Source organism: Macaca fascicularis, chromosome 10 (assembly GCF_037993035.2).
Source record: "Macaca fascicularis isolate 582-1 chromosome 10, T2T-MFA8v1.1".
In the NCBI taxonomy this organism is placed as follows: Eukaryota; Metazoa; Chordata; class Mammalia; order Primates; family Cercopithecidae; genus Macaca; species Macaca fascicularis.
The window spans coordinates 61,418,897-61,441,634 of record NC_088384.1 but is presented as its reverse complement, the minus strand read 5'-3'; the positions used below and the strand labels follow the sequence as shown (position 1 = coordinate 61,441,634).

Here is a 22,738-nt window from a genome sequence, read left to right as displayed (position 1 = left end):
TCATTTGATAAAGTTTGTAAAGTAATGAGCAGAGTGTATTGCTCCAGGGACCCAGATATATACATTTATTCATGCAGTAAAAATCTATTCTTATAATGACCACTGATACTTATATCCTAAATATTTCTGAAAACATCTCAGGCCTGCATCATCTTTGCAACATTTCCTTATGTTTTATCTTTGTTCATTTGTTTATGTGTCTCAGAATTTTATGCTCCTCACAGTATTTAGAGTTAATTATCTCTAATGCAAATAGATCCGTGAACCACTCCTGAATACCTAATGTCCAAGCATCTTAAAGGTATATAAGGATATCAGAAACTGACTTCTGGGTTGGGCACGGTGGCTCATGTCTGTAATCCCAGCACTTTGGGAGGCTGAAGCAGGTGGATCATTTGAGGTCAGGAGTTCAAGATGATCCTGGTCAAACAGGTAAAACCCCATCTCTAAAAAAAATACAAAAATTAGCAGGCGGTAGTGGCATGCACCTGTAATCTCAGCTACTTGGGAGGCTAAGGCAGGAGAACTGCTTGAACCTGGGAGGCCGGGTTGCAGTGAGCCAAGATCATTCCATTGCACTCCAGTCTGGGAGACAGAGTAAGACCTTGTCTCAAAAAAAAGAAGAAAAAAGAAAACTGATTTCTGCCCAAATCTTCATCCATAGCCCGTTCCCCGTCTGCCTTTTTCTCTGGAATTACTGACCTGCTGGCAATGGCCCCCTCACCATTCCTCTTTTGCAGAGAAATACATACACTCTTGGAGGCTTCTCTCCCTCTCTCATTGCTTCCTGGCATGTGCTCACCCTTTCCTGCCCTCTGCCTCACTTAATCTGGCTAACCTCACTCTCTAAGTCGCAGCTCATGCATGATCTTTAGGAAAGCCATCGCTGACAGCTTTTGTTTTCCTTCCTTATACCCCAGTGCTTAACACATAGCAGGAACTCAATAACTAATTATTTAGTAAAGTTAAGACTGTTCATACAAAGATGATTCAAAAGATTGTCCTCTACAACCTAGCAGCAAAGGGGATCAACAAGTAAAGACATGATGTGCAGTTCAGGTGGTAAAGTGACACTGGAAAAATTGCCAAAGTACTAAGGGAGGCCCATGAAGCAGACACGTGTGTGTGGAGAAAGACAGCTAGAATGAAGGAAGACTTCACACAGCATTCTGAGCCTTTTTTCTTTTTCTTTTTCTGTTGTTGGAGACAAGTTCTTACTCTATGCCCCAGGGTGGAGTGCAATGACGTGATCGAGACTCACTGCAACCTCAAACTCCTGGGCTCAAGGGATCTTCTCACCTGAACTTCTTGAGTAGCTGGGATTGCAGGCATATATCAACATACCTGTCTAATTTTTTGTAGAGTCAATGTTATCTATGGTTCCCAGGCTGGCCTTAAAACTCTTGGCCTTGAGCAATTCTCCCATTGTGGCCTTCCAAAGTGCTGGGATTACAGATGTGAGCTATTATGGCCAGCCTACATTCTGAGTCTTAAAAGATGAAAATAAATTTTTCAGAATAGTAGGGGAAAACATTTGTGATGTAAAAAATGGGGTGAACACTAATTAAGGTATAAACAACGACAATTTTGCAAATTATTAGTAACTGCCAACTCAATGAGTGTGTTGTAAAAAGATACTGTTATGAATTATAGTAAAGTGTTACATTGTATATTTTGACTGCATTTCAAAATTTGTTTTGTTTGCAACAGCTTTGTTTATTTATATTGGGTGGAACAATTTGTAAGTGACCCTGAGATTTTGTATGGCTTGAACCTGGTGATACCTAGTGTCTCCCCAAGTGGTTTGTTGAAGTTTTGGATAATGAGAAGTATTTCTTAAAGAAGTAAATATTTCAGTAAACATTAAGCTTCATTTAAACTCTCAAAATATATAATACAAAGAAATTTTATTCTCTATTTTTATAAAGATTATAGTCTTTATCTAACTGTTCTTAGTTCATTTGAACTAAACCAATGAATTTGTCAACAGAACAAGCCTTACTAGTGGCTTCAGAGGAGGAGCAAGAAAGGCATGAAAGAAGCGAAAAGAAGCAACCACAGGTATATAAAAATTTAAGTTTCTTGTTTAACATTGTTTTCTTTTTTTTTTTTTTTTTGCTTTAGTAAGAAAGCATAGACCAAATGACATGACCTTTTAGAATATACCTTTAGAATCAAATGGATCATAATTTTATATTCAATTTTTAAAACATTTTAACCTGTTACAAAACCTAAGATATTCTTACTATCTCTAGTAATTCATAGTTGTCTTTACCCTTGGAATTGAGGCAAGAAATCTTCTTTTATTTTTATAACCTTACTCTTAATACAGAAGGTAACATGAAATATTGAGTCATATTACTAAGGAATAGAAATTACGAACAATTTAACCATGATGGCCATTGAGCTAAACTAGTGCTAAAGGAGTCATCATTGCCAGCGGTTCAAATGTTGCAGTTTTATATTGCTGGTCATCAGTGTCGAGTTTAAAGATGTATTCTGTTTTGTGGTCGCCAGTTGACTTCAGTGTCTGTGTTCAGGAAGTGAATGGGGTCATAAAAGTCAACCCAGTTGCCTATTAAGAGAATCCTACCTTGCAGAATGGGACTTTTGGTGTCAGGGTACAAACGATAACTTTATTTCAACATAAATACATAGTAAATATTCCTACAATTTAAAAAATCCATCCACTATCACTAGTGGAACTTAAAATATATTAGAAGTGGATATAAGCAGAAAGTCTATCTAGATACATAACACTATCATAGTATATCATTTGAATTGGAATTTAAAATTTTGCTTCTCTTTCTTAGTGGTGTTCAGTTTGGCTCTTAATAATTGAGTGTTTGCCTAGTCTCTAGTTACTCTTCAGAAATATATGTGCACTGTAGGGGCTCACTCTTTCTGGTATGCTGAGGTAAAATCTTTGTAAGAGAGGAATCTTTTATAATACTACCTATCTTTGAATTCATTTCTGGTAGATTTAACACATAATGAATTAAGTTCAGTCCAAACAAACACAGAGAGTTCAGCTTGCCAGTTCATGTTTCTCTCCTATGTTAAGCCAAGGCAAATTATTTTTCACATTTTAGTTACAATCCCATCATATAAGAGTAGCGACACATAGATTAAGTATCAGTTAAATTTTAATTATTTTCTAACATTTCTTTGTTTGTACTTGATTAAAGCCAATTTTAAAACATGCACTCCAACAGAAAAGACAGTAACTGAGAAACAAAACAAGCAAATTTGTTTTCCATTTTGCACCTTCCAAAAAAAAGGTCTCAAGAACCAGAACTGGGTGAGAATTGTGATAACGGGAATCTATCTATATATTCAGGACTTTCTTTAAGATTCATTACAAACAAGTTCAAGCTGAATATTGGTGAAAGTTTTGAAAACTCCAAAAGTATTGCTTGCCCTGAGGCAGAGCTTCTACATAGTAACTCTAAAGAGGGATGAACAAAAAAGGAGTGCCCTCTGATCTGATGAGTCGTGTCCATGATTGTGAGGAGGAAGATGCATCTGGAGGGTCTAACTCTGTGGCATTCCAGGCAGCACCTGAACAGAGGAGGCCCATGGCAAATGTCTTTCATTCCATTCCCACTCCAGGTCCCTGAAATATACTTAGCAGTCATCTTCTAAGCTTCATTTAAATGAAAATAAATCAGACTATAAAAATGATAACAAACCAGACACATAGTTTGTTTCTAACACAGATGAAGAAAAAAATGTTAATGATACACCAAAAAATTAAGGAACCTAGTAATTATGATTGAAATGAAAGATGATTAAGAGTTTGACATGCAAATAGCAAAAAATATAAACCCGAATATCACTCTTTGGAAATTAGACATTAGGTATTGGCCTCCGTCTAGAGATCCTGAAAGTCTTTTTGATTTGTGGTTTACCCACCCCAAAGAAATGAAGCATATGATTCAGATAGAAAGCTACAGTATTTCTGCTGCTACAGATACTTCTAAAAACAGAAAACCAATATAGTGCTTATTCCAGAAGCCACCATATGACAATCCCAGTGCTAACAACTACAAAAGCAGGAATCTTGAATTATAAAATGTGAGTTATTCTCTGCCACATAGTGAAAAAACATCAAAAATATAGCTAGGAGACTTACAGCAAGATATTCCAAGGTTTAAGAATGAGATGGGCATGTTACAAGCAGAGTTCCTGGCTTTGGAGAAAGAGAAACTCCAACTTCAAAAAGACAGAGGTTTACTTGCTGCTTCTCTTTTTTCTCTTTATCAATTATTTGATGTAGTCAAATTTTCTATTCAAGAAAATCTCATGCGTACAGTTACAGCGGGGTTATCTAAATGTGTAATTATGTGTCAAAGTAGATTAGTTCTGCTATCTAAATAACGCTTCTGGAGAATGTTCTCATAATGTTTGTTCATTAATCAACCTAAGTCTCACTCTCAGTCTTCCAAGTGGCGTATGGGCTGGGAAACTAATTCAGCCATATACCAAGAGACCTTCTGAACCAGATAAACATAAAGAAATTGCTAAAGAAATAAGCTCTAGATTCTAGATTCTTTTTTCTGTATTCATTTAGAGATGAGTTACATTTATTTATTAATAGAATGGGAATACAATGGGAGGGAAGCAATGACTGAGATGAGCCACAAAAACACATCTCGCCTTGAGAGTTGCAATGAATATTCCCAGCCAAATGAGTCTGTTTAATGTGTTTTCATGCCTGCAAGTTTATCTGCTTAGCTCAAACTGTTTGAACTTATAGTCCCATCATGGTTATTTCAAATACTTTTGAAAACAGATATATACTTCCACATATTTTTAAAAATCACCAGTTTCCAATTTTTCTGCTGAATCAGACCTTATGTTGTTTAATAAAGTATAGTAAGTTTTGGCATGTATGATTTTGATCATATAAGAAGCATCATTTATCAGCCAAAAATTTAACCTTTGACTCTTTAGGAGGAAGTTGAGTTCTGTACATTGTGTTCTAAAGATAGAGATTTTCTTCTTTCAAAGTAAAAGCACATGAGGCTTTTTGCACCCTCTGAGGCATTAAATTGCTTTGCTCAAGTTAGACTTTTAATATATCTGACTAATTTGATAAATTGATCTTTTATGTAATTCAGCAATATAGAGTTGTATCATGTTATTTGGTGCCATGAAATGCTAGTGAATGCCACCTTAGGAGATGTGGATGAAACATTTAATAGGTCTTGGTTGGTTTGACTCCCATTATCAGTAGATAACGGGGCTAAAGTTGGTAACTGGAACATATACATTCCACCTATCAACTTTTGTGGTAATTGAATGTGAAATCTGGGAAGCATCGCATTTTCCAGAATTCTGCACTAGAAACTCAGCAGTTTCACTCTGCTTCTTGTGTTGTGGCAAACTTTGGTTCCCATCCTTCAGGGAGCACGTTTACTTTTTTGATATCCCAGGATTCAAATGGAAAAAAAAAAAAAAAAAGAGAGAGAGAGAGATAAAAGGCAGTGGGGAAAAGAATAGCTTAGTGCAGAAAAGGGAAACTTCTTTACTGTTCCTGAAGCCCCACAAGGTCACATCTTCTTCATCTGGCTATTTCATGTAACATCCAGGTGGTAAAGACAGAAGACATATGTTACGCCTGTGTCTTTTTATTTCTCTGTTTCTGCCAGTCAGATAGCATAAAAATTTATATCAGGCAGCAAAGAGTGGATGGGAATAAAAGCACAAAATGGAGAAGAGTCCTTTTTGAAATTTTGTAAAATTCTTCTGTTCACTCAAACAGAAATAAGCAGACTCGGCAAAAATTTCAATGGTAAAATGATGAGTACCTTATAATTATAATCATTATGTAAAATGATAAAATTAAAGTAAACACAAAATACTTTTATGATAAAAACGGTGACATTTAACCTGAATCAAGTGAAAAAATCAGGGAAAAAGTTCTTTTTATTGAATAAAATAATAACAATTATTATTCATATTACTTTTATTAAAGGTCAAAGAAGGAAATAATACAAACAAAAGTGAAAAAATACCAGTATCAGAAAATCTATGTGATCGCACAGCTGCTGCTGACAGATTACCCCAACAAAGAAAGACTGGGGAAATGCATCCTCAGCAGTTTCCCAAGAAGCTGAAGGAAGAGCGTGATAGGTAAGCCTAGAGCACGGATTTTTTTTTCTTTTTCTTTTTCTTTTTTTGATGGAGTTTCTCTCTTCTTTCCCAAGCTGGAGTACAATGGTGTGATCTCGGCTCACTGCAACCTCTGCTTCCCGAGTTCAAGCAATTCTGCTGCCTCAGCCTCCCTAGTAGCTGGGATTACAGGCATGTGCCTCCATGCCTGGCTAATTTTTTGTATTTTTAGTAGAAATGGGGTTTTACCCTGTTAGCCAGGCTGGTCTCGAACTCCTGACCTCAGATGTTCTGCCCACTTCGGCCTCCCAAAATGCTGGGTTTACAGGAGTGAGCCACCCTGCCTGGCTGCCTATAGCAGTATTTAACAGGAGGTAATTGTCATTGTGCTATACACTAATGCAAATTTGGACTAATATTCCTTATGATTAACAAGTTTTATATTTTTACCAGGGATATTTAGTCCTGCCTGGTAATCAGAAAAATGCAAATTAACATAAAATAAGATATATTTTTAAAAGTCATGCTGATATTTAAAAAGTAATTACCAATGTTGGCGTATGTGAGGAAAAACGCATTCTCGTACACCGTTGGTATATGAAATTGGTAAATTATTTCCGAAGAGCAACTTAGTGCTTTGTATCAAAAATTCAAATAACCCGACATCCCTTTAACTCAACAACTCCATTTCTGGGACTAGATTTCACGGGAAAACATAACTTGTGTAAACATACACACACTTATTAAGGATATTAATTATATATTACACATAATGAACAATAGGTTAATAAATATATAAAATCTATGTAATAACAAGGTGAATTGAAAGTACTTAGAAAGTAATATAAAAAATATGGGGTAATAGATGTTAGACTCTTTAGCCTAGTTTTGGCTGACAGTCATCTGCAGATATAGTTTGTGTGAGGGACAGCTGAAGGTTCCATCTTACTCTGTCAATCATTTGGAGAGATACCTGCGATATTTCATAAAGATGAAAATTTATTTCTAGTGAACTTAGACACTTGTCAATAAATAGTAACTTTAAAAATGTAGTTGATCATAAACAATCTTTTCTAATAATGGAGTAATTATGATTGTGTGATTTAAAAAGGTAATTTTGAACATGTAACTTTACTGAATAATCTCCAGTATCCTTTTTTATAATATATACTAGAGTGACTAGTAACAGAAACTATAGCGGAATATCCTTTCCTTACTACTTTTCAAGTATATGCATTCTTTGGAAGATGTTGAAGTGAGAAATTAAATATCTGAGAGCTGCAAAGGAAAAATAATCCAGAACATGGAAGTTTTATTAGGATGATAAACAACATCTGCAGAGATGAGCTCTTTATTTTTTAACAAAATGCATTTTAAGAGAAATGTCTTTATCTGCAGATGCACCTTCAAACAGGAAAATGAAGAAAAAATAAATGTTAATATGCTGTACAAAAAAAATAGAGAAGAATTAGACAGGAAAGAGAAACAACATAAGAAAGAAGCTGAAGCAAAACAACCTGAACTGACTGTTCAGTCACTAGAGATGAAACCAAAAACTGCAAGAAGTACTCCAAATCAGGTAAATCAATCTTTGGTAAAAATTCTCTATTTTAAGCATTATTTATCAATTTTACTTATAATATCCACTTGATTTAATATATACTATAATAGGTCTAAAACAAATCAGAAATGTTATCTCACTTTTAAAAATGAATGATGACACTTACAGGTACAATTATTAATATTTATTATAAGTCTTGGCATCCACATAGGATATTATTTTATTACCAAGTGCTTTTGCAAACAATAACATGCCATAATGTATACTTAGTGATAACCTATTGATAAAAATGTTGTTCCCAGGAAAATTGTTCCTTGTACTTCCCTATTTCATATTGATTACTGTACCTAAAATAAAATAAAGAAGAAACAGAAATTATTGCAATCACAAATAATCTCATGATATCCTAAGAAGAGCTCTATAAATTTTATCTTATTTTACCGTTGGTGTTTTAAAATAAAAGTTTTATTTTGTATTGATATAATTACACCACAGAAGTAACTGTGATCTGTTGGAGAACTAGAAATAGACTCACAAGTCCTGGGGAAAATCCTGTAGCTTGCTTATATTTTTAACCTTTCTTTTTCAAAATTATAGTAACTAGAGGAGTTCATCAATGAATGTATATAGGAGTGACTAGTATAATGTCTAGATTTATGATTTAGTAAATGTAATTCTTATAACTGACTATAGAAGTGTTAAAAGAGTCAAATTGCAATAGAATATTATCTGGGAAACAGAACTGTAATAACTTTGGGAAATTTTATCTGTCCAAATACGTGTGAACTAAGGTTCTTATTATAGGGTGGTGTAAGGGTTAGATATCAAAGTGTAAATGCATTATTTGATATATTTTAATTTAGTCAAATTTGTTAATGCTTTAATTTATGCTTTTGGGTTTGTTGTAATTCAGGCAAAGGCTTTTCCAATTCTGATATTCTTACAAATTCTCTGGTGTGCATGTGTGCGTGTGTGTGTGTTTACTTTTATGAACTCATTGACTTTAAATAAATTTCTGAACTTTTTGGAATTTATGCTCTACAAGGTTCAAAGTTTTGCTCCAACTTTTTCTCCTGTTGGATATCCACTGACAGTAAACTTTTTAGTGTACGGATGTGCAGGTTATTCTTCAGCTTCAGAGGTAATCACGATATGTTATTTTATGGAGTACTAGCTAAAACTTTCTTTTATTTTATTTAGGATTTTCATACTTATGAAGAAACGGAAGATCTGACGGATGAAAATTGCATTTTGAAGACAGATATTGCTATACTCAGGCAGGAAATACTCACAATGAAAAATGACAACTTGGAAAAAGAAAATGAATATCTTAAGGACATTAAAATTGTTAAAGAAAGAAATGCTGCCCTTGAAAAGAGTATAAAACTCAATGAGGAAATACCAAAAACAGCATTCCAGGATCAACAAGAGCTGAAAGATCTCAAAGCTGAGAATAAAAGGCTCAATTCCGAACTGCTGAAGAAAAAAGAAAGCAACACAGAAAGAAACCTAAAACTTACTTTACAGAACACACAAGACATTTCTGTGCAAGAAAAAATGAGTTCTGATATCTCCGAAGTTGAAGATAAGAATGAGTTTCTCACTGAACAACTTTCTAAAACGCAAATTAAATTCAATACCTTAAAAGATAAGTTCCCTAAGACAAGAGATACTCTCAGAACAAAGCCATTGGATTTAGAAACTCTACAAAACGACCTAAGCCAAACCCAGCAGCAAATAAAGGAAATGAAAGAGATGTATCAAAATGCAGAAGGTAAAGTGAGTAATTCCACTGGAGAGTGGAACTGTGTGGAAGAAAGGATATGTCAACTCCAGCGTGAAAATCTGTGTCTTGAACAGCAACTAGATGATGATCATCAGAAAGAGGATCATAAAGAGAGAGTAATTAATATCCAAAGAGGTTCTATTGAGAGCGGAAAGAAAGACCTCCTGCTCGAAGAGAAAAATAAGAAGATAATGAATGACTATGATCATTTAAAAGAAAGTCTCTTTCGATATGAGAGAGAGAAAGCAGAAAGAGTAGTAAGTATCAAGGAAGAGAAATATTTTCAAACTTCTAGAAAGAAAATGTAAACATTTGGTTCTGGATACATGTTGAACCTAGTTGAATATAAAAATCAATAGATGAAAAGTGTGTTTACCATATTGTATAATTCCATTTACGTGAAGCATCCAAAAAAGAGAAACGTATAGGGACATAAAGTAGATTACTGTTTGCGAGGGGCTGGGGCTGGAAGCTGGTAATGACCGCTAAAGGGCGTGAGGGATCTTGCAGTGATGGAAATGCTCTAAAGTTGGATTGTAGAGATGGCTGCACAACTTAGTAAATGTACTAAAACTCGTTTAACTTAAGTTAAAACAGATGTAGTATGTAAATGATATTTCAACAAAGCTGTTTTAATAAGAAAACATAAAAGGCAAAATGTGTTTACTCCATCAGCTTAGAAACACACCTTGTTTCTAGGAAATAAAAGGTAGAGGTGAGAGATGATTTACTTTGAGAAAAGACATTGTGTCACCTGCAAAACTGTATTAGGCACAGAGTCATATTTTCAGGTAGATAGTCCTGTACTGGTTAAATAATAATTTTAATGTCTTTATGTTGCCACATGTTAAGACCATGATGAAGGTATAAATGGAAATGTTTACACCTGAAATGAGTCTTTTCAAATTACAATTTAATTAAGTGATTTTCTTTGACACTTAATCTAGATTTCCCAGATGAACTGAAGTGCATTGCTGTGTCTTGTCATACCTTGCTTTAAGTAGCTTTTAATATATTTTAGTTGCTATAGCTTTGTTATTATTCATATTAACAAATCTGAAAATATGTCAAATTACATATTTTTGTGACCACATAATGTTTTAAGGGCACCTACTTGTTATAAAATCATAATTTAGGATAAACGTGGTAAATTTTAGCAAAACCGTATTTGGTTTAGTCTTCCCACTGGAATTTATAGTTTACTTTGAATATTTTTATTAATAATTAACTCATAATTTTTATTTCAAAGCTCAATGACTATCATTTGAATATAACTTTGTCCAGTACAAAGATACTGTAGCTGCCTGTGATTTATGAGTTAGGCATTAGATCCCCATTTTCAAACGAAAGAGGGATGGCAGGCTTCACATACAGTGGGAATGGAGTAATTACAGAGGGAGTTGTAGGAGCTTGAAGTCAGAGAGGGAGGTAGAGGCCTGTTTACCTAGGGCCTCAAAGGTCATTGGAATTTTACTTTTATTCTGAGATAGGAATCTGTTAGAAGGATTTGAACAGGTGATTAAATATGTTAGGAACTTTGAGGTTGAGTTGAGCTTCCAAGATGATTGAATGGTGGGATGAGTCTGTTGCGTAAGTAAGAATACGAATTAGGCAGGAAGATAACACATTCTGCATTCCTCACTGAATTCAGTAATAAATAAAAGTGTGTACATGTGATGAAAAGAAGCTGAATTAATGTGTGTGGTGATAATTTTCAAAGTAGGTACGTTAGAGTTCAATAGTATTAACATAATTTAATAATAAGGCAATTAATAAAATCAGTAACAAAATTATTTTATCGGGTGGTTGTGAGACAACTTCAACGAGAAGTAGCTGATTCCCTTAAAAAATTAACTATGTTAGAGTCTCCACTGGAAGGTACATCACGTTGTCACATTAATTTGGATGAGACACAGGCCTCAAAGAAGAAATTATTTCAAGTGAAAAGTCAAGTATGTATGAAATTTAACATGTCGACAGTTATTCTGCAGCTGATTGAATTATATAACATGTTTTAGGATACTAATTTTGGCAGAAGCTTTTGTGTTTTAATTATAATTAATTATTTCCATTTTACTATGTTTATAATGTACTTTTCTTTTATATTGTGACTTTCATTCTACCATTTTGAAAAACCATTGTATACCTTTTCTCTTGCAACACATGCCCTTGGAAAGGTTGAGAATTATACATCATTCCTCAGAGAAAATTGACTTTTCTCCTGTTAAACAGTATTTTTAAGTAATTTTTGTGTTGCTCTGATGAGGCACGCCAGATTAAATCAGAGGAGAATGTTTAATGGAATGTTCCAGAAAATTATCTTATTTCTTCACTTTTGTGAATGAACACAGAATCTGTGTCTATTTATTTCACAGATTCTAGGTTAACTTGTACAGAAAGGCCACTATACTAGTCTTTGAAATGTACGTATTTTAGGTTTTTTACAAGCCATTTGAAAAGTTAGGCATTTTCTTTATCTTTTATTTAAAATATACTATAAAACTGTAGAAATATTTAGATTTGATATAGTATGTACATCAAAAATTGAGAGTTGATAAAATTATCTTGGTCCTGCCATTGGATTTTAAAAACGGTTTCACTGATATAATTCACACATCAGATGGTTCAACAATTTAAAATGTGCAACTCAGTATTATTAGTATATTCACAGCATTTTCATCACCCTGAAAAGCAACCCCACATCTCCTAAGCATGACTGCAACCTTCCTCTGTGTCTCTTCACCTACCCCTGTTATAGGCAACCACCATCTACTTTTGTCTCCACAGGTTGGCCTGTTCTGTGTATTTCATATACATAGAGTTATACAATCTGTAGTCCTTTGTGACTGGCTTTTTCACTTAGCATAATATTTTCAGAATTCATGCACATTTTGGCACACACTGGTAGTTTATTTCTTCTTATAGTTAAATGATATTCTATTGCATGACTATACTGGTTTTCCATTCATTCATCAGTTGATGGATCTTTAGGTTAGTTTCCACTTTTTAGTGATTATGAAAAATGCTGCTGCAAACATTCACTTACAGGTTATTATGTGGACATGTGCTTTTATTTTCCTGCCATTGAACTTTATCCTCAGAGTTAATTGGGCAGATTTCAGCACTTGTCTTGCTCATGCTATCCTTTCTGCCTTTTCAGTTTCTGTTCATCTAGCCTCATTCATCAGACCTGGCAGACGATTTTTTGTTTCATGAATTTTTCTATGACTGTTCTGACTCTCATCGACCTTATGTGTTAGCAATTGTTGTCTAGTCTGTGCAGAAAAACTTAGTCCTTAATTTTACATGGCTTTTTTAAGGAAGATAATTTTGTCTCATTATAAATGTGCTTAATGGGGGAATAATATATAATATGTATGCCACCTATCCTTGCATAAATTGAAAACATTTTAGCTTAGAAGATTTTAGCATACAATGAAGTACTTTATACCACACCAATTATTTCTTCTTTGAGACTTTGACACAGTAAGGTTTATATTCTAAATGTATTTTTAGCAATTAAATATCAAATCTAAACCAATGAGTCTAATAGAAGAGAATCGTTCAAATCCATGTTTATGTTTTTCTCACTATGAAAAGGAATCTAAATTGGCCTTTTTTCACTCCGCAGCCAGAACTGTATTTCTGGACTGCTACCAGTTTGTCAGCTGAACAGTTCTGGCTGCAGCTTGTCTGAGGAACGATAGCACAGCCCCTCAATCTGAGTGCTCAGCAGACGGCTAGTGAAGGCAGCACCACAGCAACAGTTGCTCAGAGGGAACTGATTCAGGAACCTCGATTTGGCAATAGAGCCTAGGGTTTTCCAGCTCAGTGTCTTTAGCCTGTCTCTGCTGGTCATGTCAGTTACATACTATTCAATCCAGGAGGCGCTATTTACATTGTAGTACATACATAGTCATTGCCTACTGAGTCACACAGATAGAAAAGTCAGTTATAAATTTTATGCCCCCCATTTGCTGCAGCTCTCAGTGGTGAGAAGAATGATTGAGTGCAGCTATAGGAAACTAGTTCCATTGGCATGCCACCTGCCTAACATACACAATTTTGTTAAGATATACAGATAGAATTATTATACTAATAGCAAATATTTTATGTAGCTCACTATGTTCCACGTGCTCTTCTAAGGGCTTCATGTTAGTCCCCAGTAAACACCTGGTTGGGGGAGGTGACTCATGCCAGTAATCCTAGCATTTTAGAAGGCTGAGGCAGGAGGATCGCTTGAGCCCAGGAGTTTGAGACCAGCCAGAGCAATATAGTGAGACCCTGTCTCAAAAAAAAAAAAAATTTAAACACTTACTGAGGCATACTGGTGCATGCCTGTAGTCCCAGCTACAATGGGAGGCTGTGGTAGGAGGGTCACTTGAACTTGGAATATTGGGACTGCAGTGAGTGGTGATCAAGCCTCTGCACTCCAGCCTGGGTAACAGAGCGAGACTGTCTCATAAGTAAAACGTTCTGTATAGATTCCCATAGAATTGAGTTAGACATCAGGCATAGAATTATTAGCCACTTGATGTCTGCCTTGAGTGTAAAACATGTAATAAGGGGCAGCTTTAAACCATTTCCATCAATAGCCTCTAACTTCTCAGGAAGGTTCTTATTTCATGAATTTCTAAGCAAGAGACTACCTGGATTAAGACATTTGGTGGATACCATTTTGAGATGAGGAATCTCAATTGGGAAGCAGGGACACCTCTACTTGACTGGAGCTGCCAATGATATAGTTGAGTGTCCCCCTGAAAGAAACTTTAGAACAAGACTTTCATCATGCCACATCTCTATGGAAAAGGAAATTCTTTAAAAGAAAACAAAGGCAAACAATTGATAATCTGATTCTCATGGGAAAGTTTTCGTTATAAAAGAAAACAAGGACTGGGTGCCATGGTTCACGTCTGTAATCCCAACACTTTGGGAGGCTAAGGTGGGTGGGTTATCTGAGGTCAAGAGTTCAAAAACAGCCTGGCCAACATGGTGAAACCCTGTCTCTACTGAAAATACAAAAATCAGCCAGGTGTGGTGGTGTGCACCTGTAGTCCCAGCTGCTTGGGAGGCTGAGGCAGGAGAATCACTTGGACTCAGGAGGCGGAAGTTGCAGAAAGCCAAGATGGCACCACTGCACTCCAGCCTGGATGACACAGTGTGACTTCATATCAACAAAAAATGAAAAACAAAGAAAAACAGTGTATACTGGTCCAAAAAAGAAGAAAGAAAGAAAAAAAGGACAAAGTATACTGGTCAGTATCGTCACAGTGAGATAGTCCCTCTTTGAGATTAGAAAATAACAGTATTCTCAAAGTAGCATCAATAAGAACCAATGTAAAATAGACAAGATTCACTATCTACAAAAGTCATCTGCACCAAGTAGCAACGTATGAGTGTGTGGTTGAGAATATGGTCAAAATATGTGTACTAGAAGGAAGAGGCCTCAAGAGAAAGGTCAGAGCTGGAAATGTAGATTAGGGAATCTAGGTCAAAGTTTTGAGGTTTTTCAGAGTCCTGAGAGAATTTAAAAAGTGAAATAGCATCCGGGTGTGGTGTCTCATGCCTTTAATCGCAGCACTTTGGGAGGTCAAGGCAGGCAGATCATGAGGTCAGGAGTTCAAGACCAGTCTAGCCAACATAGTGAAATCCCGTGTCTACTAAAAATACAAAAAATTAGCCAGGTATGGTAGCACATGCCTGTAATCCTAGCTACTTGGGAGGCTGAGGCAGGAGAATCACTTGAACCCAGGAGGTGGAGGCTGCAGTGAGCCAAGATCATGCCACTGCACTCCAGCCTGGGTGACAGTGGGAGAGTCCATCTCAAAACAAAAAACAAAAACTAAACAGAACAAAAACCAAAAAGGAGTAGAGCTGAACAACACAGGTTGCTGCATTTAGAAATGAAGTGGGGTCAGAGGAGCAGAGGGAGCATTTGGTCACCGCTCGCAGTTGCTGCTGAGTAAAGTGGAGTAAAGTCCTTGACGACCCTTGGAGTTTTTAATTGGAATTATTAAAAATCAGATTTCAGGATAAAAAACACAGTAAGTGATGAAAAATAGATTTCTGGATGAGACCATGTGTCATAGAGTCCAATGGAAGGGGAGAAACAGGATAATAGAAAAGCCACAAAAAGTAGACAAAAGTTGTGCTTTTGTTTATTATAGAAAAAATAAACTTTATTTAAAGAGAAGTGGTTAAGAGAAAGAGAAAAACCGAAACCTATGGGTGAATACTTAGAATGACAGTATTTATCTCAGCCTGAAGATAGATGAGGATCAAAAATGTAACAGGAACTAGATAAGAGTTTTCTAAAACTCGTGTTAGTAAGACATAATTTAAGAAAACTTGGAATATCTTAAATATTAATGACAATGTTTCTAGAGTATCTTTAAAAACTAAATGTAAATATATAACTACTCCTTTTTTTTTTTTTTTTTTTTTACTAACCCTTAGTATTTTATGTGTAAAAACCCTCATTTGTAACAAAGATTTTTGGCAGTTTAAATTTCAGAAAAGATAATGATGAAAGCATGAATCACTTTTAGCAGTATTAAGAAAAATTACTATTTTTGAAATCTGCCCTTCCTGGCATCAGGTTTATAAAATGCACTTTATACACCTGCCTAAATAAGTATTACTCATCCACTTATGAGAAAAATATTTGAGATAAAAGAGGGTCTCTAGATTTTACAAAAATAATTTTAAACATTTTTTTAAGACTGAAGAAAAAAAGGAAGAATTAAGAAAACTTGTTGAGTTAATATCATCACTGGAATGTAATGTGAATCGAGTAAGAGAGAAAAATCATGAATTAGAACAAGAGGCAACTGGGTAAGGTTTTCCTATTGTAGAACATGTTAACCATTTATTAATTGATTTAACTCTAATTTTACTTGACTAAAACCTAGATACAAATTCATGTTATGTCTGTATTTTCATAATTAAATGAATTCTATTTTGAAATGTATTTTACAAGCTCACAACACAACTTTATAGGCATCTGCGTCGTGGGGGCGGGAGTCAGCTGAGCTGCTGGGGCAAGGTGAAAGTTTTTTGAAGCCAAAATATTATACTTATTTTATTTTATTATTATTATTTTTTTGGTGGAGAACAGAGTCTGGCTCTGTCTCCCAGGCTGGAGTGTAAAGGCCCGACCTTGGCTCACTGTAACCTATGCCTCCAAGCAATTCTCCTGCCTCAGTCTCCTGAGTTGCTGGGATTACAGGTGTGTGTCACCATGCCTGGCTAATTTTTGTATTTTTAGTAGAGACAGGGTTTTTCCAAGTTGGTCAGGCTGGTCTCGAACTCCTGACCTCGTGATCTGCCCGCTGCAGCCTCCCAAAGTGATGTGAGCCACCGCGGCTGGCCACTTACTCTTTAATGGTTTTGAAAACAATGACAAAGCCTTGGACAAGTAATGTCAAGTACACTCTTCATTATCTAGCTTGAATTTTGATTTCTGAAGATATTTTTGCTGTCTGTGGTCATTTTTTCTTCCCTTTGTAGTATCCTCTGCTGCTTTCAAATTCTTTAAAGATCTATATGTGTCATTCTTTAACATCAAAATTTATCTTAATATGTAGCTTATATTTTGTTTCTGCTTCTTTCTTTTTCTTTTAGATATAAAACATATCGTGGAAGTTTACTCATTTTACACGGTACCTCCGTTGTATACATGAAGTATACATGTTATAAAACTTCTGTTTTACATAAATAAATTTCATATATATATAAATATATGTAAAACCTAAAGAAAAAGTAAAATGAGCATTCACGTTTTGATCACTTTTTTTTTTTAATGGAATGTGCCTTTGAAGCCCTGAACACAGCTACTTCTCTATTTATTTACTGAGCACTTGTTTGTTTTTGAATCTAATCGACATTTTTCTGACATTGCCTTTCTCTACATGGTTTTGTATCTCTTTCATTTTGTTGACATCATGTCAGCAAAGATCTCTAGATCTCTTCTTCAAAGTCTTTAAATCATCACACATCTCTCTGCCCCTTTCCCTTTTTCTAAAACAGCCTGTTTCCTTTTTCTCCTCAACTCAGATACTAAAGATGTTTTCTTCTCTTTTTCTACATTGAATGATCTCCTTGATGCTTTTTGTGTGTACTTTTTTCTCTTCTTATAGACTGCGGTCAATGGGTGTCAAAATGTATTTTTGTGTCTTTTTCAAACATATGTGTTTTACTTTTTTATCTTGGTTACTCATCTCTGGGTTATGGCTTATATTTAGTAATAGGTTATTTTACTTAGCATACCAACATGGATATGAATAGTTTATTTACAAGAAGTGTAGTTAGGCCAGGTGTGGTGGCTCACACTTGTAATCCCAGCACTTTGGGAGGCCAAGGTGGGTAGATCATTAGAGGTCAGGAGTTCAAGACCAGTCTGACCAGCGAAACCCCATCTCTACTAAAAATACAAAATGAACCAGGCATGGTAGTACACGGCTGTGATCCCAGTTACTTGGGAGGCTGAGACAGGTGAATCACTTGAATCCAGGAGGCAGAGGTTGCAGTGAGCCGAGATCACACCATTGCACGTCGCCCTGGGCGACAAGAGTGAAATTCCATCTCAAAACAAAACAAAACAAAATGTATGGTTATAATATCACTTTACCTGCTATATATGCCATAAATTATTCTTCATATTATTTATCTAAGATTGTAATTTCATATAGAATGCTTTCAAACTATGTTCAGTTGAAACTGAAAGGATCATAGCTTATAGATTTGTTTCTTTGATATGCCATAACATAACATCTTTTTAAACAATTATTAAATAGTTACTCTTAAAAATACTTGACTTACTAACTATGTACATTTTTGCAGATATAAGAAACTCCTGGAAAGGACAATAAATATGTTATATGTATTTGGAAATGAAGACTTTGGTTTCCATGGAGACTTAAAAACAGATAAACTGAAAATGGATATTCTGATTAAGAAGCTAAACCATAAGGTAATTTCTTTTAAAAAAATTATTTTATCTTAAGGTCCAGATTACCTGAGCAAGGCATGCAGGTGTGTTACATAGGTAAACGTGTGCCATGCCATGGTGGTTTGCTGCACCTATCAATCCATCACCTAGATATTAAGCCCCACAGGCATTAGCTATTGATCTTGATGCTCTCCCTCCTGACCCCAACAGGCCCCAGTGTTTGTTGTTTCCCTCCCCAAGTCCGTGTGTTCTCATTGTTCAGTTCCCACTTAAAAGTGAGAAGATGCAGTGTTTCGTTTTGTGTTCCTGCATTAGTTTGCAGAGGATAACAGCTTCAAGTTCATCCATGTCCCTGCAAAGAGCATGACCTCATTCGTTTGTATGGCTCCATAGTATTCCATGGTGTATATATACCACATTTTCTTCATCCCGTCTATCGCTGATGGGCATCTGGGTTGATTCCATGTCTTTACTGTTGTGAACGGTGCTGCAGTGAACATACAAATGCATGTATCTTTATAATAGAGTAATTTACATTCCAACATATGGTAATTTTAAATCAGTTTTGGGATCAAAAATCACATAATTTGGGAAAATATTAATAATGAAAAAACCCAAATTCTGCCAAAATATGTTGAGAAAATAGAGGATAAATATATCTTTTCAGATTTTAAATGCATCAGGCTCTTAGTTAATCTTCCCCAGAACTGGGAAGACCTAGAAGGGGAGAGATTGGGCTACATTAATGAGGGCCATTTCAATCTCTTGGCCCTGCAGCGGCCATTTCAAAATATGTCAAAAAATATATTTAGGGGTTAAATATTTTGATTTCCTTCAGCTTCTTCTCTCTGTGATGCTGGACCGGAATCGGGTTAGAAAGTGAGCCACATTATAAGAGTTAATAAAACCCATCTGATGAGATTTTATAGTTTGAAGTGTGTGATTCCCAGACCCTGTGGATAGAAATTGGAGCCAAAGAAAACAAGGTCTTATTCCTCAATATAAATCTCTCAGTGCTTTAAGTAGTGAAAGAAAGATTTTTCATTTAATTTTACTGAGTTGATACTAATGAAAAGAATAGTTTTCAAAACATGAATCCTTTTTTCTATAAAAAGGACATGCTGTTGATTCTCTTAGGCCTTGACCTCTGGCCAGTGATCTGAAACCAAGCAACATCTGTCTCCAGATCACTAGTACCAAAATCACTAGTACCAAATTAATTTGGAGTGGAGGATAACAGGTTTATTGAGAAATAATGAGCACACCATGCAATTCACTAATTATAATATACAATTCATTCACTTTCATATTTTGAGAGAGTTCTGCAGTCCTCGTTACAATCAATTTTAGAACATTTTCATCACCCTAAAAACAAACCCCACATTATTTAGCCATCTTCACTAGTTTCCCCTTCCTCCCTCAGCCCTAGGGAACCACCCACCTTCTTTGTATAGATTTGCCTATAAGCCTCTGAAATAAAAAGCAAGCGGTCTACAGTGACTGGCTTATTTCACTTAGCATAATTTTTCACGCTGCATCTGTGCTGTAGCAGGTATTGATGCAGAGTTTTTGCTCCTTAGTTCAGCTAAATCTGGGTTCTTCTGTCATGACCAGGAAAAATTAAGCACGAAGACACATTGAAGGGTGAGGAGGACAGAATTTATTAAGTGAAAGGAAAGTGCTCAGCAAAGAGAGGGGTCCTGCAAACAGGTTTCCACCTCACAATTGAATACCAGGAGCACATGAGCTGAAGTGGTCAGGCTCCTCCCCTGCATAAGGCGGGAATTCCTGGTGACTCCTCCCCATCCCGCCAGTGCTTGTAGGCCTCCAGTCCTCTGCCGGCATGTCCAGGCAAGACAAGTCCAGGTTCCCTTATCTGCACATAACATTGCAGAAATATCTATTCAAAATCTTTGCCCATTTTTAAAATTGGGTTATCTGGTTGTTTATGAATGGCAGACATTCTTTATATGTCCTATATATGTAAGTCCCTTATCAGATATATGCTTCTCAAATACTTTCTTCTACTCAGTGTCTTACCTTTTCACTTCTTGATACTGTCTTCTCAGGCACAGCAGTTTTCAATTTTGAAGTCCATTGAATCCATTTTTCCTTTGGAGTCATAGCTAAGAAAACACTGCGAAATGCAGTCACAAAGATTTATGCCAGGGTTTTCTTCTGAGGGTTTTATAGTTTTAGCTGTTACAGTTAACTGTTTTGAGTTAATTTTTAAATAAGATATCTGGTCCAGCTTTATTTATTTTTTGCATATGGATACCCAGTTTTCCCAGCACCATTTGTTGAAAAGACTATTCTTTTCCCATCTGTTCTTTTGTTAACCTTGTATAAAATCAATTGACTGTAAATGTGCAAGTTTATTTTTAGATTAGTAACTCTTAGCTTGTTTATGTCTATTCTTATGCCAAGGCCAAATCAAATTTAATGAGGAGTTTTTTCCCATCATATTGCATATTACCAGATGTCTTATGTCATAATAAAAATTAAATGTAGTGGAATATCTTTAACTTCACTTTTTGTGTCTCGAAGATGTCTCTGGCCAGCTTATACCTTACTTAGTCTAAGACATGATGGGAAGTCAGGCTTACAAGACACACTTGATTTCTTTTTTTCTCCATTCCAACCTTTAGTCTCTTTTCCATTGCCCCACTCTATAGTTATATTTGCGGAAAGTTTTGATCACAGGATATGCTGACATAGTCTAATATTTAGTGCATTATGTTTTGCTAATTCATTGTACTTCATAGAATCTTCCATAGCTGTCTACCATCCAGGAAGGAGAAGTTTAAGTCTGAGCTGCCAGCTTTCCTCAGTGGAAATCAAGTGAAGTCATCATCTTTCAGTTCGCAGATCCTCTTTCCACCTGGTAGCTGGTTCTCTCGGGTAGCATTGTGGCTAATACTTTTCTTGGTGCCAATCTTGCATTCTCAGAAACCACAGTTCCCTGTATTGACCTCCTTTTGCTGAAACAGAGATGCACAGCTCTGCTTTCTAGCTCAGTAGATGATTCTTGGAATATAAAGTTTAATTCATTCCAAGAAAAAGTCTTAGGAGTGCAGCACTTCAAAATCAGGTAATGTTCAGGCAATTTATCAGAGACACATAGTAGATTAGTATTTTGACTTTTGAAATTTCAGAGTGTGCTATAGAGACGCATTGTGGCATAACATAGAGATGGGATGGTCTTAACTTCTCCATACAAACAAGCTTGAAGTAAGGTGAAGGAGAAATTGCATTTGATGTCTTCGCACTCAAAGCGTGCTGTTTATTTTACTTCTTTGAAGACTAAAAATCATTCCATAATGTTCTCCTTATTTCCTCACTGAGAAAAGGAAAATGAAAATTGAACACTAGATCGATTAATAAATACTCAAAGCTTCTTCTTTTAGGATTTTAGTTCATTGAAATCAGGTAAATGTCTGATTTTGGTTATGTAACCAAGTATTTCTAGTTGTTTCTCAAATCATATGTCTTCTTGCTTCCCAGTCTGGTCTCCTAACTTGAGGGGAAATTGTAAGGAGACACCCTGGCCTTGTTATCAGAGCTCATAATTGAAGGGGGTTTTAGGAAAAGTTCCTCCTCAGCAGCTTATGTCTCTCTCCTGGTTATCTGCTGCTTCTCAGTAATGTTTGCCATCAGTGAATAAATCTCAACATTTATTAGATCCTACTTTAAAGGAGACTCTTTTCTGCTACACAAGTTATGTTTCCTGTCCTTTATTTTTCTAACAATTACCCAGAGTTTTGTGACTTACAAGAAAAACATTTCGTTTGTTCATGAACCTGTGGTTTGGAAAAAGCTTGGCCAGGAGAGCTTGTCTCTGCTCCCCTCAGCTTCTCTAGGAACAGCTGATCATTTGGGGAAATGGAATCATCTGAAGCTTTGCTCACCCACGTGTTTGATGGCTGATACTGGCCATTGGCTGGAACCTTGGTTCGGGCAGGCAGCATGAACACTGACCCTGGCACTGCCAGGCTGTCTTTGTGGCCTGATCTCTCTCACAATCTGGGGGCTGAGTTCGAAGGGAAAGCAGTCTGAGATAGGGAAGCCACATGGCATCCCTTTTACTGCATTCTATTCATTTGAAGGAAGTCAATAAGGTTGGCCCATATTCTGTTTTTAAATGGGATGAATATAGCCTCACTTCTGTTCTAATTGACATATATATATATATATATATATATATATATATACACACACACACACACATAATTATGGCCATAGAGTGACATTTTGATACATGTACATAGTGTGTAATGATCAAGCTAACTAGCACATTTACTACTTCAGTCATTTTTCATTTCTT

The 22,738-nt window shown here is 35.7% G+C and overlaps 1 protein-coding gene across 1 annotated transcript in view; it reads left to right on the top strand.

Moving 5' to 3' along the window:
- The window catches only part of LOC135965294 (ankyrin repeat domain-containing protein 18B-like), an 89,338-nt gene that overhangs the window by 54,032 nt on the left and 12,568 nt on the right, over positions 1-22,738 (top strand). The window contains exons 18-24 of the mRNA XM_074003183.1: positions 1,991-2,061; positions 5,981-6,138; positions 7,516-7,696; positions 8,879-9,725; positions 11,247-11,416; positions 16,186-16,298; positions 18,306-18,435. Coding sequence (XP_073859284.1) covers positions 1,991-2,061; positions 5,981-6,138; positions 7,516-7,696; positions 8,879-9,725; positions 11,247-11,416; positions 16,186-16,298; positions 18,306-18,435 — 1,670 coding nt within the window. The remainder of the gene's footprint in view (positions 1-1,990; positions 2,062-5,980; positions 6,139-7,515; positions 7,697-8,878; positions 9,726-11,246; positions 11,417-16,185; positions 16,299-18,305; positions 18,436-22,738) is intronic.